Consider the following 19581-nt stretch of genomic DNA (forward strand, 5'->3'; position numbering starts at 1 on the left):
ACTCTTTAAAAAACAATTAGAATGATAAAATAAAAATTCCATAAGAACGAACTTTACCTTTTTTCTTTTTTCTTTTTTTTTTTTTTAAATCTTTTTTTATCTCTTAACCGCAATGTATCCATATATATCTTAAAAGATCTATCTAGATAGAAGGAAAAAAGAAAAAAAAAATGTAATCACCAGTGTAAAAAAATGTAAAAAAATTTTAATGAAGTCTTTCTAATAATTGTATTTTACAAGAATTTTATGTTTTTATATTTATTTATTGTTTTACATTACTTTAATAAATAAATAAATAAAAATCATAATAATAAAATATAAATATATATACATATATAAACATCACCCACCCAGCTTTTTTATTTTTTATTTTTAAAAAGAAACAACTAAACTAAATTTTTTGTACAGATATGCATATATAGAAACCAAATGTCCGAGGACACCTTTAACCAGCTTTAGAATGGTGTTTGGCCATCTGGCGGAGGAGCCCAGCTGTCTAGGCAGATGGCACAATTCCAGCTTTCCTCATCTTTTGCTGTCAACCATTTTTGTGCAGTTAGGATTCGTTCAGAAATGCCATTTAAAACTGTCCAATTGACCTTCTTTTTCTTCATTCCATTAAAAACAAAATTTGAAGAAAACAGAGAAATTTAGAGAGAGAACTGGTGAGGAATAAGAAGAGAACCGAGGGTGAAATGCAATACAGGTACCGAGAGGGAGTCTTAGTGCGAGTGTTGAAGAACTTTCTTTCCTGTCCTGATTTATGCGAGTCCCTCTCCTTTTTAACTTGTTCCCCTTCAATTTCTTAGTATTTAAACGTTTTTTTTTTTGTCCAACTTCTATAGTCCCGAAATTTACAGCAAGCTCATAACACCAAAAATTCTTCTCGCTTCACCTGAAACCACGAACAGAGCAGGTAAGCCTGCTGTTTTTCTGCAATTTTCACTTCTGTTTCATTTTTTTTTTTCAATCTTAAGTATTAAAGGATTAAATCTAAATGTTTGGAATGCTAAGAAATAATTTTTAGGAGTAAAACAACTCAAAAAATTCAAAATCTAATCTTAAACCCATTATTGTTCTGCAATCACCTAAGATTTTGGATTTTTTTTTTTTGAGTTGTTTTACTCCACAGTGATTAACCCAACCACACGAAAATTATATTAATAAACCCAAAAAAATATGCATGCAGGAACAATAAAAGGACTTTCACTCACTCACAACATTCAGAGTCTTTTCTACCCTTGGGCTCTCTCTCTCTCTCTCACTCTTGCAGTCAGCTTGTCTGAATCTACTTGGTGTGAAGGGTGCCAGCACAGATACCCCTGGGCCGAATGCAAGGTGGCCACAATTGTAGCAGGCCCTGTTATAGCAGGTGAGCTCTCTCTCATGTCTGCCATTGCAGCTGGCAACTTTGTATACAGCAACATGAAATATCGATTTCATTTGCTTGTATTTATGTCTTGTTTTACTCTGTCATACATATATATATAATATGTAACTGAATACTATATACCCTATTCAGGACAAGGGAAGGGAATATCCGTTCATGGGATTCAGGTCCTATACCACTCCTGAAGAGGTGCCCTCTCGACTGTCTTGTTTTACCGGCTCCTCATTTTAGTCACGGATGCACCCTCAGCAAGTTCAGCTCTCATCTCATTTCTCATTCTTTCTCACAGCATACATGTAATTACCCCACTGGTCTAACACTGAAATCTTACACTTCATTACTCAACACTAACTGATGTGCTCTTGCACACATCTAGTATATTATTTCGTATATGGGTAGTAGCTACTACTATAATATATGAACGTATATAGGATAATTCATTGTTTCACTGGAAAATATAGTGGCTCTTCATCATAGGTAGAACAACTCTTATAAACATTTAAATCTTCAAATCTTATTCATGCGATTACTTGTAAACCAAAAACCTTGCATGTAACTGGAAAATACACACAAGATTTTTCTTTTTTTCAGTTACCACCCTTTTTTATTCATGCAATCACATGGTCCGAATCCCTGAGTCAGACTGATGTAATGGTCTAACCATCCTCCGTCGTGAAGCTCAATGGTGTGGGTCCAATCTACTAGCCTCTAACACTGGGGTCTGTAATCCCCTGTAAGTTGCAAACTAATTTGCGGGCATCGGAAGTCATAAAACACCAAATTAGGATTAAAAGGCAGAACTTCCAGTTTTTCAAAATGGTTGCAGAAAACAGCAATTGATATCAGCAAGCACCTACAAAAGGCATAATCAAATGGACAAACGATCAAATACCTTTGAGAACTATGAGCATTCTTTCTCACTACCGGTTTACAAGGGTAGCCCCAGGAATTGGGGACGATATTTGTTGTGACTGCTGGTATTTGATTATAGTCCAATCGAAGATATAATAATATTCATATACTTCATGGGCAAACTCAGATTCATATAGTCCAATCATGAAACAAGCGTGTCAAGAATCCATAATCAGGTCACTGATGAATGGCAATAATGGAAGTGTGATGCAAACTCCACAGGATGTGATTTGTATGTAACCCGAGGGGGAGTCGATAATTTTTCTCACAAATTTTGTCACGTCTGCTTCTTCGTGGCAGCTTTAAGACCCAACCATGGAAGGCTTCCTCTAGGAAAATGAACAATTTCATATCCAAGTGATTCTAGATCATTTTGAGATTTTGCTCGATTGCAGTTAAGTTCTTGTTTTCTCTATATAGGATATGGCTGTTAGAGAGAGAGAGACACACACACACAGAGACGGAGACAAAAGAGAATATACTCTATACATAGAGACAGACTCAGGAGAAAGAATTAGTCAAAGCAACCATGTAGAGGCCTATTCATGGTATATACATCGTAAATGAATTTCTGAGGATCAATTTACCACCTCGATTTGGCCATCAACTGAGGATGATAAACTGTAGAAGTCGCGATTTTGACTTGTAAAAAATCCAATCGGGTGAAAATAGAATTTTTAATACTCTTTTGATTTTCTGCCATGTTTATTGTGTGAAGGCATTGGGAATATATACACGCAGGAGAGAGAGAAAAAAGGGGAAGGTGATTTTTGAAATCTACTAAAACTACCAGCTGTCTCCAACAATCTAACCAATTTTAAAACAAAAAATTTTGACCCTTTATTTTAGGGTTTTGATCTGGGTGGTCCACCTGTTCATTTTCTTTCAGCCTTTTATTTTTTTACTCTTAATTCTTTTAACCCGCTCCTCAAGATGAAGTCTGTTCACTTTCGACTCTTCAAGTTCCTCACCACCACTTCTTTAACCCTTTGTGTTTTCTTGTTGCAGGTGCTTATAAACGGAAGTCGGTGATGTGCTAATGTTCCTAAAGGTTTCGTGAGCAGATCGGCGAGTTGTTTTTTCGAGGTGACGTGTTTCGTTTCGACAAAGCCCTTTTGTACCTGGTTGCGAATTATGTGGCAATCGATGTCGAGGTGCTTCGTTTGTTTGTGAAAGACCGGATTTGCTGCAATGTGTTGGGTGGCTTTGTTGCCGCTGTTCAGTATTACGGGTAAGTGAGGTACTATTTATAAATCTTGAAGGAGGTAGGTTATCCACTGAACTTCACATACTGTGGATGACATACTTCTATACTCAACTTTTGCGGAAGATTTGCTCACCGTAGTTTGTTTCTTTGTTTTCTAGAAGATTAGTGCTGGTCCAAGGAAAACGCAGAAGCCCGTGAGGGATTTGCGGGTCATCGGACACGATGCCCTGTCCGAGTCACAAAAAGCTTGAACTTTAAGGTCATTCCTTCTTGGGAAAATGTTGTCTTGCTCCGGATATTGCTTTAGGTACCTAGCAACATATAGTGCAGCGTCAAGATGCGACCGTCTGGGCTGTTGTATAAACTGACTGAGATGTTGAGTGGAGTATGTTATGTCGGGTCTGGTAAAGTTGAAGTAGAGCAAGCGGCCGATTAAACGTCTGTACCTCTCCAGATCTTGTAAGATTTCTCCTTCTTCTACATTTAGTTTTAGTCTGGAAGGCAGGGGAAAATGGCTTCCTTTGCGTCTTCCATCCTTGTGTCTTGTAAAGTGTCTTTAATGTATTTCCTCTGGCTTATGTAGATCCCTTCTTTTGACCTAGCTATCTCGACTCCAAGGAAGTATCTTGCTTGGCCAAGGTCCTTGGCCGTGAAGGCTTCATCTAGGGCACTTTTGACTTTACAAATCTCTTTGTCATTAAGACCCATAACAAGTCAGTCATCCACATATACCACAACTGCAACATGGTTTCCTTTGTTCCTTTTGTGAATAGACGGTGGTTGGCTTCTAACTTGGTGAAGCTAATGGATTGAAGCTTTGAAGTAAGCTCTTTGTTTCATTGGTGACCCGCTTGTTTCAAGCCGTACAGGCTCTTGGTTAAACGGCAGACTTGCCCTTCACTGGGCTTGAAGTAGCCCTATGGGGTTTTTAGGTATAGCTCCTCTTCTACAAACCAATATAAGTACACATTATTGATATCTAATTGATACATTGGCTAGTCGCTTACAGTTGCCATGGCTAAAAGTAGTCGAATCGTGACCATTTTGGCCACTAGTGAGAAGCTATCATGATAGTCTATGCAAAACTCTTGATTGTAACCTTTAGCAACGAGTCTTGCTTTGTATTTATCAACTGATCCATCGGCATTTTATTTATTCTATACATCCATTTTGAGTCAATTGCTTTCTTCCCTTTTGGTAATGCAATTAGTTCCCAAGTGTTATTGTCTTCTAGTGCGGACAGCTAGGCTTACATGGCCTCAACCCACTTGCTGTCCTTTTTAGCATCCCTGTATGACATTGGTTCCTTCGTAATAGACACTTGTGGAATGAAATTAACATAGCCATGATTGTATGCAGGTGAGTTGGACATGAGGAAGGGAGGTTCGGGCACAGGTTATTCGATGATATGGGCAACAAAGTTTTCCATCCAGGCGGGCCTGCTTCTCACCCTGGTGCTCCTCCTCATTTCAGACTCTTGGGGGATGATGTTCGATAAGGGAATTTCTTCTCGTCTTTGTAAGTGGTTTTTGGGTGTGGTTGTTGTGCCGATGCTTGGTATTTGTAGTGGTGTGTCATGACAATCTGGTTTAGGGTGTTGTGTTTGGTATTGGTGAATATGTTCATGGAATATGACATCCCTTAACAAAATTGTTTTTCTATTTATTATATCATATAATTTGTAGGCCTTAACATCGGGTCCATACCCTAAGACAACACATTTTAAAGTCCTGGGTTCAAACTTGTTCTTTTAGGGGTTAATATTTGTAGCAAAATATAGGCAACCGAAAACTTTTAGGTTTGAGTAATCTGGTTATTTTTTGTATAAAATTTCGTAAGGAGTTTTCCATTTTAAAACAGAGCTTGACAAAACGTTCATTATATGTGTGGCTGTGAGTATGGCTTCGTCCCAAATTTTTTTTGATAATTTTGATTCAAACATCAATGCCCTAGCAATTTGAAATAGGTGTTTATGTTTCCTTTCTACCGCACCATTCTGCTATGATGTGTATGTACAGGTTTTTTGATGCATGATTCCACTTTCTTGAAAAAACATTTTTGCATGAGGTGTTTATGAACTCAGTGCCATTATATGTCTTAACTGTTTTGATTGTTTTCTGAAATTGGTTTTGTATTAGATTGCAAAAGCATTTTAAGGTATTTGGTGCACACTTGTTTTCTCTTTTAATAAATAAGTCCAAGTGGCTCTTGAAAAATCATCAACTACGGTTAAAAAATAGAATGCACCAGAAATATAATTGACCGGATATGGTCCCCATAGGTCAACATGTATCAAACTAAAAATGTCATTACTATTGGTGGAACTTTTAGGGAAAGATAAACGTTGCTGTTTTGCCAAGGGGTATATTTCACAATCATGTAAAGTTGCACTGCCTGATAACTTAAGACTGGGGATGTGAATCAATTTTTGTGTTGATGTTTGGCTGAGTCTTTTGTGCCATAGTTGTAGGTTGTTTTCTTGGGTGTGGTTGATGCATGCTTTGTTAGAGTCTATATCTTCACACAAGGTGTACAGGCCCTTCCTTATTGTTCCCTTCCTCAATATTTTGTTAGTTGTCAAATCCTGCACAAAACAATAGTTGAGATGAAAGGAAATGTAGGTATTTGAAGCTTGGGTTAGCTTTCTGACAGAAGTAAGGTTATAAATGAATTTTGGTATATAGAGGACATCCTGCAGAATTAGATTATCATACAGTTTTATGGTTCCTTTGTGGGTTGAATGACTCGTGGTTCCGTCTGGTAGTGAGACAGGCACTGTAGGTTCTAGTTTTATAGATTTTGAAAGCATTTTAAAATCATGATATATATGTGATGTGGCACCTGTGTCTATTATCCAGGTTTCTATATCATCAGAGGCATGTAAAAAATAGCATTTAGGTTGCTTACCAGAGAGGTCAGAATAGCCCACGCATCCTGCCGACTTAGCCATGTTTGCTCCTTGGTTTTTCATGTACTTGCTGATTTCTTGTTGTACAAGTGTAGCCATTTCTGTGTCCCAATTTGTGTTGGATGCTTCTGTTTTGGTTCCATCAGGGGCATTGTTTGCCACTGCATTGGCTTTTTCTTTGTTCCTTTTCCCTTCGAGTTTTACAAACCATTCTAGGTAGTCGTGGAGCTTGAAGCATGTGTCCTTCGTGTGCCCTATGTTTCTACAATAAGTGCATGTCCTGCTATCTTTTCCCTTTTTTCGGTTTGAAAATTTTAGATTGTCTTGCAAGTTGGTGTAAAATGTAGCGGGCGTCTCTTCAGGTGAGTTGATATTGTGTATTTCTCTTTATTTTTCAACACTAATCACTATGGAATAAGCTCTGTTCACAACGGGTAAGGGTTCCATGATCAATATTTGATTTCTGACATGGTCGTATGAGTCATTAAGATCCATTATAAATTGGATCAGGTTGTCGATATTGTCTATTCCATTGTGTTGTTTTGCAGCATGGCAAGTGCAAGCAGGTAAGGGCTTTAGGTGAGTTAAACTCATCCCATAGCCATTTGAGTTTTGTACAATAGGCTATGATAGAAAGGTTAGACTGCTTGATGGAACTTATTTCACATTTTAATTGATACAACAAAAACCCGTTACTTTCACTATACCTTTCTTTTATTTCATCCCACATGTTTTTTGTTGATGTGGTGAACAGGAAGGCGCTAGCAAGTTCTTTGTTCATCGAGTTTAGGATCCAGGACACCACCATGCTGTCTGTTTTGTGCCATTGTTCATATTTTGCTGCATCAGGTTCAAGCTTTTTGCATCTGCCATCAACGAGAGCGAGCTTGTCCTTGGCTCTCAACGCAATCATCATGGCTAGGCTCCAAGACAAATAGTTGGAGCCATCAAGGATAGTTGTGACAAGTTGCATTCCAGGCTGATCCGAGTTTAGGAGTGTCAACACATCTGTATTAGGGTTTGCCATTGAGTAGTAGAGTAATTGTGTAATGTAGAAATTAGAGAAATTAGTGCTTATCACAGGCACTGCTCTGATACCATGTAAAAAGCCCAACTGGGTGAAAATGGAACTTTTAATATTCTTTTGATTTTTTCATTTGTTTATTGTGTAAAGGCATTGGGAATGTATACATGTGCAGAAGAGTAAAAGAAAAAAGGGAAAGGTGGTCTTTGGAATCTACTGAGACCACTAGCTGTCCCCAACAATCTAACTAATTTTAAAACAGAAAAAATTTTGACCTTTCATTTTAGGGTTTTGATTTGGGCAGTCCACTTGTCCATCTCCTTTCAACCTTTCTTTTTTTACTCTTAATTCTTTTTATGACTCCTTGAAATTGAAATTGCAGTTGCCAAAAGGAACTAATAAAAAGTTGGTCTAGATCACTCACTATGGCTTATGGAAGACCATGGAGTTTGAAGACAATATCCATGGATATTTGGCCATCGTGTATGTTGTATGTTGTAAATGGATGAAAAAGAGTTGTAAAGTAAACTTATTTTGTGAACTTATCCACTACCAACCAGATAGAGTCTTTACCTTATGAATTGGGAACCCTTCAATAAAATCCATAGAGATTCCCAACAAAGGTCTACGGGGAACTAGTAGAGTTTCCAAGAAGCCCAGATATGTTGCTCAGTTAGTCTTGCAATGTTGGCAGATATCATATTTTCTAATAAAATTTTGTACATCTCTCTTCCTTTTTAGGAAATTCTCTTGAAAGTGGCCAATTTTAAAAAATGTCCAGTTGTCTGTTTGGTATGTTACTCTTAGATTATTTTGTACCTCAGTTTTGCATCAAGTCTGTTGTTAAGTTTGAGAGCCCATCCTTGGAAAATGAATGATTTTGTTCTTCTATGTTATGCTTCAACTTGGCGAATAATTCTTGTATTTTTGGTAATGCTACCAACTTTGTTGAATGTCTTGCATGAGTGTTGTTGTGATTACGGAGATTTGTATTTGCATCATTTGAATATTTGGATGCCTAAGTAGTGCATTTGCAACTGCTTTTCCTTTTCCCTTTTCATATAGTGAAATCCCATTAGTTTAGAGAGTACGCTAATTGAGTCGTGATTATCATCTGCTGCTCTACTAAGTACTTTAAGTTATAGTGATGTGCTAGAATAAAACGTTTTCGTATTGTCAAATACTTTTGCCATTTAGACATTTGCAAACACGAGATCCATTAATTCTTTTTCATAAATGGAAAGTAAAATATCACAATCTGAAAAGGCTTGGCTACTGAATGCAATTAAGTCATTTTTCTTTCAAGCATCAGTTTCTACTATGAATTGTTCATTGAAACTAAGTAAACCTAGGATTGGTTGTTTTGATAATTTTTGTTTTGAGTCCTTCAAAAGCTTTTATGGATTCATCAGTCCAATGAAATTTTCCCTCATTTAACATGTGTTGATAAGTATTCTATGTTAAGTTTAGTATTAAACTATAGTTAGAGTTCAAATTATAAAGATATATCATGTAATTAGAATTCTCTTGTAATAAAAATAATTGTTCTATATATATCTCATAAGTGTAAATACAAAAGATATAAGTAATATAATTAGAAGTTTATTTTTTACAAAATCTTCATGATATCAGAGTCAAAGGAAGTTTATTTTAGGGTTTCGAAAAAATCTTAAAATAAGCAAAATAGGTCAAAGTTGGTACTCAACTACCAAAGAATCCAAACTCAGCATCACTTAGATGGAGTTGCTGCTCAACCCTGGCCAGAATAGCTACAATTTCCACGCGCGTTAGCCACACGCACCACCGCCAGCAGAGGCGCGTGAGCCACATGCGCCGCCGGCTTCATCCCGTTCGGCCAAGAAAATGGTGGAATACCGCCAGAAAAGTCCGATTGAGACAAATCTGGTTCCTTTTCGCATAAAATATGGCTTGATTACGATTATCCAACCTTTTTTCACGCAGCTGTGCACGTTTGGAAGATCTATGATTCTGCACCCTCTGCCGCTCCAATCCGGTCGATCCGCGTCTAGAGACAGGTCGACTGATCCCTCCTGCACACCACGCTGTCATGCGCTGAATCACGCTGCATTGACCTGACAGGGCCCCTCCCTTGTACTAGTTCGTTTTCGCGCACGAGACGTCTAATGTGGCTATTCCGCGCGCCGGAGCAGAGCTTTCCGCCTTTGAGCCAGTACCGAGCCGAGCCAAATCTGGTTCCCCTTTTTTTTGTCCTTTTTCTAGTTTTTTAGTCGTTTTTTAGCTCCTTGGTGTAGATTAGAAAGTTCGTTTTTTATTATTGGTATTTTTTTTCTTATTTTTACCATTCTAAAATGAGATAAGCAAAAAGATGAGTGTTACTAGTTTTGATAATCCTTCATTACAAATCAGTCATGTAAAACTTGATGGAACTAATTATCTTATTTGGTCGAGATCTTATTTATTGTTTATTAAATTTAGAGGATTATAGGATTACATTACTAGTGAAGTGAAGAAGCCAGACGTTGGTAGTTTAGAATATAATATATGGGACTCTGAGAGCTCATTAGTAATGCCTCATAAATTCTATATAATCCAATATGTCATAATATATCTATTGCTTAATACTGCCGAAAAAATATGGAATGTATTATCTCTTACATAGTCACAGATGGGTAATGACACTCAGATTTATGAACTCTTGAATAAAGCTCATGGCACAAAGTAAAGAGCGATAACTATTTCTCAATATTTTTTTAAACTGAATGGATTATGTTATGAGTTAGATTACTATCAAGATTTTCAAGTAGAGTGTCCTGCAGATGCAGTCAAATTTTAGAAATTGATAAAAAAGAGCGATCTATAATTTTTTTAGCTAGTCTGAACACTGAATATGATCAAATATGGGTCAAAGTGCTAGGTAAGGATCCCTTTCCTTCATTTGAACAAACTTATGCTTATGTCCAACAAGAAGATAGCAGAAGAAATGTCACAGTTCACATTACACCAGTTGAGAAGGCTGAATCAGTTGTTCAATCTGATCAATCTAGAGATATATCGAAGTGTGAATATTGTGGCAAGCCAAAACACACTAGAAAAACTTGTTGGAAGTTGCATGGAAGACCAATTAGAGGTTGGGGAGGAATAAGAGGTGGAAACACAAAAGCTTAAGCAAATTTTGTTGAAGATAGGAAAACACCTAGTTCATCATCCGTTGGAGCCTTTTCCACAAAAGCAATTCAAAATCTAAAACGCTTTCTGAATCAACTTAGCTCTTCATCAATTATTGACGCATCAAATATGGTAAAATTAGGTATTACTCATCTCTATCCTATTTTCACTCCTCATAGTTGGATTATATATTCTGAAACTAACAGACACATGACAGGTTCTTTTAAAGAATTCTTAATCTATTCTTCTTGTATTAAATGAGAAAATGTTCGTATAGCAAATGAGTCATACACCCCCTTATTTGAAACAGGTTTTATTAATTGTACTCCTGCTATTATACTGTCTTCAGTTTTACATGTATAGTTTTTCTGACAATATTTTATCTATTAATGCCATAACTAGTTATTTTAACTGTAAAATTGAATTTTTTTTTATCATTACATCTTTTAGGATATTCAAACTGAGAAGAAGATTGGCACTGGTAGACTACAAGATGACTTATGTATCTTGGATAAGCACCATAAATTAATTGGGAATCAAGCTACTATTGGAAATAAAGAAGTCAATATGGAAATATTACAATGGCACCGACGATTGAGACATCTTTTATTTTTTGTTTTAGAAAAATTATATCCTAATTTATTTAAAAGAACTTCTATGGAGTTTTTATTTTGTGATGCATGCAAATTTGCTAAACAATAGAGGAGCTCTTATCATTTAAGTAATAATAGAAGTATTGATCATTTTAAGATTATTCACTCTGATGTGTGGAGACCTACTCAGAATACCTCTTTTTTTAGTCATAGATGGTTTTACTTTTATTGACTGTTGTATTAGATTAACATGGATTTATCTGTTAAAAACAAAAAGTGATGTATTTTTATGTTTTCAATCATTTCATAAAATGATATATACATAATTTGGTGCTGAAGTTAAGATTCTGAGAACTGACAATGGTACAAAATATATGTATAGTGGGTTTTGTGCCTACTTGGAGTCAAATGGGATAATTCATCAGCTAAGTTGTGTCTACACCAATGAACAAAAGAGAGTTGCTGAAAGAAAAAATAGACACATACTGGAGGTAACTCGATCATTAATGTTTACCATAAATCTATCGAAGAGTTATTGGGAAGATGTAGTTCTCTCAACTGTCTATCTTATCAATAGAATATTTTTACAAGTTCTGAATTTTAAAAGTCCTACGGAGGTTTTGTAAGGAAAAAGTTCTTACATTGTTCCTCTAAAAGTGTTTGGATGTGTGTGCTTTGTTCGTGTTAGAAATGTGGATAAGTTAGAACCTATAACTCTTAAGTATGTATTTGTTGGATATTTTTCTACTCAAAAATATAATAAGTGTTATTATCTACCGTTTAGAAAATATTTTGTAACTATAGATGTTACCTTTAGGAAAATCGAGTTTTACTTCAACTCAAACCCAACACTTCCTCAGGGTGAGAGTGAGAGGGAAGAAGTGATACCTAATTGGGTAACTATTGAGAGTCATATTCAGGGGGAGAGTTCTATTGTAGAAGGTTTTAATCAAGAAGATAATGTTGAACGTTTGGATAAATCAGACTTGAAAAGATATTCAAGGAGAGATAAGTTAGAAAAAACCATCATGCAGTCTATTCCAAGTCAAGAATCTTCTCTAGTTCCAGAAGATACTAGTGAGTTATCTTTCTCTTGTGATTTATTAGATAAACATATTGCTATTAGAAATGGAATGAGAACTTGTACTAAGCATTCTATATCTAACTTTGTTTCCTATGACTCTCTATCTCTTTCTTATAGAGTTTTTGTCTTATCTGTTTCCTCTGTTTTTATTCCACAGGATTGGAGAAAGGCTCTAGGAGATCCCAAGTGGAAAGAAGCCATGATTAAAGAAATGAGAGTATTGCCAAAAATAAAACATGCGAACTTATTTCACCTCCACAAGAAAATATGATAGTTGGTTGCAAATGGGTGTTCACCATAAAATACAAAGTAGACGGGTCGATCGAAAGGTTCAAAACTAGATTAGTGGCTAAAGGGCTTATTCAGACTTATAAAATTGACTATTAGGAGACCTTTGCACCTGTTGCGAAGATGAACACAATTAGAATACTTTTGTCTTGCGCAGCTAACCTTGATTGAGATTTACAACAGTTTGATGTAAAAAATGCATTCCTTCATGGAGACTTAGAGAAAGAGGTATACATGGAAAATTCTACTTGGATTTAAAGATGAGAGGACGTAAAGAAAAGTTTGCAAATTAAAAAGGGTCTTATACAGATTAAAGCAGTCTTTAAGAGCATAGTTTGAATGGTTTAGAAGAGTTATTATCTCTTTTAAAAACCAACAAAGAAATGTTGATCATACCCTATTAATCAAACATCGTGAGGGTAAGGTCACTCTTTTCATTATTTATGTAGATAATATTAAGGTAACTGAAGATGATACAGAAGAGATTACTCAGTTAAAGGAACTACTTGTTCGAGAGTTTGAAATAAAGGATTTAGGAAAATTGCAATATTTCTTGGGAATTGAAGTTGTCAGGTCCAATAAAGGGATCTTCATTTTTTTAAAAAAGTATATCATAAACTTACTAGAAGATACTGGTATGATGGGCTGCAAGCCGGCAGAATCATCTATTAAAAGCAATCACAAATTACAAGTACCGATAGTGGTACATCAGTTGACTTGGGAAGATACTAGAGACTAGTTGGACGACTCATTTATCTCTCATATATCAGATCTGATATAGCATATGCAGTTAGTTTAGTGAGCCAGTACATACATGATTCTTGTGAGACTCATTTACATGTTGTCTTCCACATATTACGAACTGAAGTCTACATGCGGAAAATGTTTGCTCTTTTCTAAGTATGGTCACCTTAAAATAAAAGCATTTACAGATGCTGATTGGGCTGGATCTATAAATGATAGAAGATCAACTACATATTACTACATACTTGTAGGAGGCAACTTGGTCACGTGGAAAAGCAGGAAGCAAATGTTGTTGTCCGCTCTAGTGCAGAGGCAAAGTATAAAGCAATAGCCCAAGGAGTGTGAATTATTACGGTTGCAAAAGTTAATAAGGAAATTAAAATTGTTTAAAGAAAAGAGACTATCTCTGTTTTGTGACAATAAAGCAGCCATTAATGTTGCTCATAATTTAGTTTAACATAACTGGACAAAACACATTAAAATTGATCGACACTTCATAAAAGAGAAGGTGGTTGGTGGGTGTCTATACTTATATCATGTATCTTCTAGTGATCAGGTGGCTGATATTTTCACTATAGAATTATGCAATAAATTTCTCCAGAATCTGGTTTGCAAGTCGGGTATGTGTGATATTTTTGTACTAATCTAAGGGAGTGTTGATAAAAATTTTATGTTAAATAGAGTATTACATTATAGTTAGAGTTTTAATAGTAAACATATATCATGTAATTAGAATTTTTTTAAAATAAAAATAATTATTTTATATATATTTTATAAATATAAACACAAAATATATAAGTAATAAAATTAGAAGTTTATTTTCTCTAAAATTTTCAACATGTTATATAGAGACCTTGTAATAATTCCATAATGGCGTATGAACTTTCTGTATTAGCCTGTAGGGCAAATAAATCCACTAAGCTATTTTGGTGTAGAAGGCTGCTTTTTTTTTTTTTTCAAAGCTTTTACTTTCTTGGGATCAATTGCCACACAATGTATAGTGATGATATATCTACTCCTCTGTAGGGGTCCCAAAACATAATTGCTTTTTTCACATCTAACCGATTCTATCTAAGAAGAGTAAGAACTTTTCTTCCAAGTGATTAGTATGTCCAAAAATGTGTAAACTAGAATATCATCTAAGAAAATGACAACAAACTTCCTAAGAAAAGGTTTGAACACGTTGTCCATGAGTTTATTAGAAGGCTAAAGGGGCATTAGGAGGCCTGAATGGCATCAGGAAGAACTTTTAGTATCCCTCGTTTGTTCAAAAAGCCGTCTTTTGTACGTCTGTCTCTGCCATGTGTATTTGGTGGTAACCAGAGTGCAAATCCAATTTTAAAATATTGATCAGCAGCATAACTCATCCAACAATTCCTTAATGATAGGAATGGGAGATTTATCCTTCAATGTCCATTTTTTTAATTTGCAATAGTCAACACATTCTCCACAATCCATCTTTCAATTTGACTAGTACAACAGGTGAAGAACATGGACTTTGGCCTTCTCTTATTACTTTCGACTCTGATAGTTCATTCACCATTTTGCCAAATCTTTTTACTTTTTGAGTGTTTGTAAGGTTGTGTATATACTTTTTTACGAGGGTTGGTAAAAAGGATGTTGTGATCATGGATTCTGTGTAGTGGCAAGGTCTTAGGGGTATTAAAAGCATCAACAAGTTGGTTTAATACAGGCTGTAGTTCTTATGGAGGTTCTTTGGTTATTTTGTTGGACACAGCAGGCATAATTTCATGTGGCTACGTTATTTTGATTGTCCATAGTTGGCCTATAAACTCCTTTTTGGTGAGTTTCATCATTCTGGCTTGTGAAACTTGCTTAACTTCTATCTCATCTTCTTCTCCTTACAATCTTATCCACCTATCCTCCCTCTTAAACATCATAGTTAGCTGTTTGAAATTACATACAATGTCATCCAACTTAGTGAGCCATTGTATTTCCGAAACAACCTCTGCTCATCCCATGATGATTACAAAAACTGTAGCTTGAAAATCTTTCTCCTGCATGTTCCATTTCACATCTTTACAACAGTCTGTACCCTCAATGGTATATGACTGCTAGCTACATCAACATACATCAGCTTGGTGGTGGTAATTTTACATGCTAACGTTTTAGCCACTGTCAACTCCAGAAAATTGTGACTATTACCCATGGCAATTAGCATATGAATTTGTCTATTACATACCATTCCTTTAACTCTTATTGGATTGGTAGAGTTATCAGGTTTCTGCCCTCTCTCTAATGGCATACATGGAGATGTGCAAGACTGCTCCTCGGTTTCTTTTCCTTCTGCTGCTTCTTCTCATTCTTCTTGTTCCTCTTCTCCTTCATGTACTGTAACCATGAGCAATTCTTCGTTCTTGTAATTATGCCCAATATGGTTCTTTCATCACAAAAGTATTAAAGATCCTTGATTCTCTTATCCTACAATTGCTTTAGACTTAGTTTCATTGTGTGAGTACTTAGAGTTGTTAATAATCCAACACTATAACAACTTGAGGCAGTTTGGTTGCCCATATTATCTGATTGGGCTGATGACCTGGTAGTAGAGGTTAGGCTGTTTTTGGTATGGTCTGGCTTATAGAATGAAGTTAATGTGGTAGATTTAGAAGTATGATTGGGCATCACATTTCGAAGAGCTCTTTAGATGTTTTTTTTGCTTTTTTAATAAGGTTTGGAGAGTTAAAGGTAAAGTTTCAGGCTTTGGTACATGGTCACCAATACTTTTTCCAGTGGCTTCGCCAATCGCCTGTTATAATGTAGTCAGATGATGAGTCTTCACTAAGGTCTAGGGTTCTGCCTTTAACCACGAAACGAAGAGACTGATCTAGTATTCATCGGTAATTGTCACGTGCCTTACGAGAATATTGAATTGTTGGATGTATTCTTGCAGGGAGTCTTCTTGTTTCAAGGTGGTTAGTTGGGCCATTGGATCCACATAAGCTTCTCCAAAAATTGCTTCCAAGATTTTTACATATGCGGTCATCGATTTCTCTTTAAAATTTGATGCCATTCCAATGCCTTATCTCCCAGCGGCAAAGATGCCAGTCTCACCTTCAAATCTTGACAGGTTCTCCTTCAAGTTTAACCCGTCTCTCCACTTCATATAATCCACCCTCTGAAATTTTAAGTCTAGTTTCACCATACTCATCTCCTCCTCATTTTCTAGTAACATCTGTTCTTCTTTGGAGCATTTCTTGCTGGACTTCTGCTACAATATTTTCATCCTGCAGTCCGTTTTCAAACCAGCGTGGTCCATAATTATTTTACTTTGGCCATTTTGTTCTTCAATCCTCCAACCTCCTGCTTCAACTCTCCACTTCTTGATCCATTTTGTTTTTCAATTTATGCCTCATGCTTCCCCTTTTCTTTCATTTTCTTGGATTCTTATGACCGAGTATTCTCAAAGATTTCCATAGAATCAAAATCAGCTCTAGTACCACTGACACGCTGAAATTCACTGGGAGAATGAAAGAGAGAAAAAAATTACATGCTAATAACAGAGAGGAAGAATTGCTTTTCATTCACGCATGTTTTTTCTAGCTTTTGCAAGGGCGTTTATACCATATACCATTTATTCCTAAAATTGTTTTTTTTTTTTTTTTTTTTTTTTTTTTGTTCTCTATTAACTCTGTTTATAATATACGATGTTTTCCTTTTTCATATAAGAAATATATTTAACAACATATATTCATAGAAGACAAATCAATTCTCACTTTAGGATTTCATCAAACAACAGACATGTCAAAAAGTATTTCATCTTTTACAATCACATTATTTTAATTTCAAATCCAATCTAGGTTTACATTATGATCTGTTAAAACAAAAATGAAGGGAAGCAAGAAAGCTTACACTATACCTGTGAACTCCAAAAGACGAAGCCTATCTGCAATTACTTAATTGGTAAGTGTTCTATTAGGCAGCAGTCCTTTCTAAGTGCCGTAACTACAATAAAACAATCACTTCAAAGCAACAAAAGAAGTCACTTAGAAGCTTACTTTCTCATACAGAAGTTGAGGCTTTTGAAGGTGGAAGAATGAAACAGCTAATATTGAGGACATTAGAGACTGTTGCTAAATTGAAGAAAAAGATGCTGAGGATGTGAAGGAGAAGCAAAATAAGGCAAAGGGTTGTCAATGGAATTAATTTTCGTCGGAGGAAACAAATAAAAGTGATTTTCGTTGAAAAAGACGAATCAAGAGCTTTGTTGAGAAAAGCGCTTTTTTTTTGCCAAAAAAGAACTATAATTTAGGTGTTTCACACGAGCTTAGATTTCTAAAAATATCAAGCTATTTTAAGGAAGTGGATTAGGTTAGAAATAAGGTTTAATGGACTTAATGAATCTATACCAACGGAAAAAGTCGATATAGCTGGTAATAAAACCAATACAAATGAAAAATTTTGTCACAACAAATTGAGGTTTGTTATTGAAAATGACCTACCAATGGAGAATCGCTTGCAATAATTAACTTTACTAACAACTATCCGTTACTAAAAATCAAGAATTAAATAATGAAAACTATTTTATTAGACAATGTGAGATTGTATATAGAATATATACAAGAATATACTTACAACTATCCATTACTAAAAATCAAGAATTAAATGAAAAATATTTTATTAGACAATATGAGATTGTATATAGAGTATATACAAGAATATACTAAGAACATAAAAGTGGTCTAAACGGGTGAGAAGATATTCGATCCAACACAATAACAAAAGCCATAATAAGATAAGCATCAAAACCAGGTTGTAGGAGAAGAGTAAACACATCATCTGCAAGTAAAACTGTTGAGTTGACTCTCTTTCGAACAATCTTAGCAACCATTCTTCCTGATGAGTTCTTGATATTGCAATTTCTCCTCTTAAATGAACCCTCAATTGTGAAATCAGGTATTTGGTATTTGGAATCTGAGCATCCCATCAAAACCTCAGCTTCCTCCTTTCTTCTTCTCCGTCTTCTCATCGAGAAAATCCTTTGCCTTCCGTCGTCTTCTCCACTATACGCAACCCACTGTTGTTGTATCCCCATCACCATCTGCATGTTAAGAACAAGGGCTGTTAAAACAAGATAACAGATAACAAAAAATGGGATTGCTGAAAAATAAGGTCTATGAGAACTTTTGTCAAACGTTTTGTATGCAGAAAAAATGAACTGCCAAAATATATTTTGCATTCAACCATGAACCTGCCTTAAAAACACAAATCTGTAACCAACAACCAGAGAAAAATACTCCACTAACATACCCACAATCTCTAAAAATGCTGCACTAACATAATCATAATTTCTAATTGTTCTGTTAAAAGTAATAAGTCATTAAAACCAACTAATTAACTAGTTCAAAGATAATGAAAAATATTTACAGAAAAATAAAATTTCTACATCATTTCTCTAACACTGCATGCATTTGCTTTTCATCGTTACATCATATATGATTCTGAGGTTTCGTTTGGCATGCTTGATGTTTATATAGTCATGAATGAGTTTGATTAGTTTACCTGGGGTTTGAGAGTAAGCAAAGCGTTGCCGAGTCCATCCATGAGAAGGAGATCGCCGGCGCCGATCCAACGAGTGTTTCTGGAATAGTTATCAACTCGGAAGACCAAGCGGCCATGGGTGTCGAAGACTGTGAACCCATCTGTTCCTTGGAAACTCATGCTTGATCTCTTCCACACTGTAAGAATTGTAGGATTATCTACCTTCTCCAAACTCTTATGATCACCAGCTGGATGAATCCTCCACATCTTGCCAACACCAAGTAAGTTACGCACTGCTCAGACAAATGAAATTGAAATTCAACAGACAATACGTCCTTTTATAGACAAGTATTGTATGTACGTGTATATACATATATATATATATATAGAGAGAGAGAGAGAGAGAGAGAGAGAGAGAGAGAGAGAGAGAAAGAGAGCTTCTGTGGGTTCGCTCTTGCTTTTTTTTTTGTTGTGACAAAAAGGAACTGCGAAATTCATTTTCTTTTCTAATCTGTATTTTATTACTACGTGCTGAATATTTTTTAAAAAAGAATTATATGACATACACCTAAATCCCACCATATGATTTGATATATATCCAATTCAATATTTTTATTATCCGGCTCAAAGTGTGCATGATGTGTTTTAACTGGTATATATAAATATATATACGTACATACTCAAACACGAGGAATCACGGAGTATATTAGTTAATATACAGAGTAGTGGAATGGCGCCGAATAGTTTTTTTTTTTTCATAAATTATTAAATTAATTCTTAAAATT

General features: G+C 35.5%; 2 protein-coding genes across 12 annotated transcripts; one reads left to right on the forward strand and one right to left on the reverse strand.

Moving 5' to 3' along the window:
- The first annotated feature begins 418 nt into the window (after positions 1–418).
- LOC148253430 (uncharacterized) lies at positions 419–11370 on the forward strand. 11 transcript variants are annotated; one of them, XR_015821832.1, is made up of 7 exons: positions 419–916; positions 1190–1372; positions 1523–3533; positions 3668–4441; positions 4869–6779; positions 6928–7054; positions 7172–7991. XR_015821832.1 is itself a non-coding variant. In XM_088223470.1 (5 exons), the coding sequence occupies exons 1-4, from the start codon at positions 696–698 to the stop codon at positions 1573–1575; spliced, it is 318 nt and encodes a 105-aa protein (XP_088079596.1). In that variant the 5' UTR covers positions 441–695; the 3' UTR covers positions 1576–1579; positions 4869–6894. The 11 variants fall into 11 exon arrangements, 1 of the variants encoding a protein (XP_088079596.1); XR_015821834.1 differs by having other exon boundaries at positions 6928–6996; XR_015821833.1 differs by having other exon boundaries at positions 6928–6983.
- A 6450-nt stretch (positions 11371–17820) lies between these two features.
- LOC110826196 (protein LURP-one-related 5-like) lies at positions 17821–19232 on the reverse strand. Its single transcript, XM_022056798.2, has 2 exons — positions 18818–19232; positions 17821–18356 (listed from the first exon to the last, which is right to left on the reverse strand). The coding sequence occupies exons 1-2, from the start codon at positions 19061–19063 to the stop codon at positions 17979–17981; spliced, it is 624 nt and encodes a 207-aa protein (XP_021912490.1). The 5' UTR covers positions 19064–19232; the 3' UTR covers positions 17821–17978.
- Positions 19233–19581: the final 349 nt, after the last annotated feature.

The sequence above is a fragment of the Carica papaya genome, chromosome 6 (assembly GCF_054855325.1).
Source record: "Carica papaya isolate Zhongbai chromosome 6, ASM5485532v1, whole genome shotgun sequence".
Lineage (NCBI taxonomy): Eukaryota > Viridiplantae > Streptophyta > Magnoliopsida > Brassicales > Caricaceae > Carica > Carica papaya.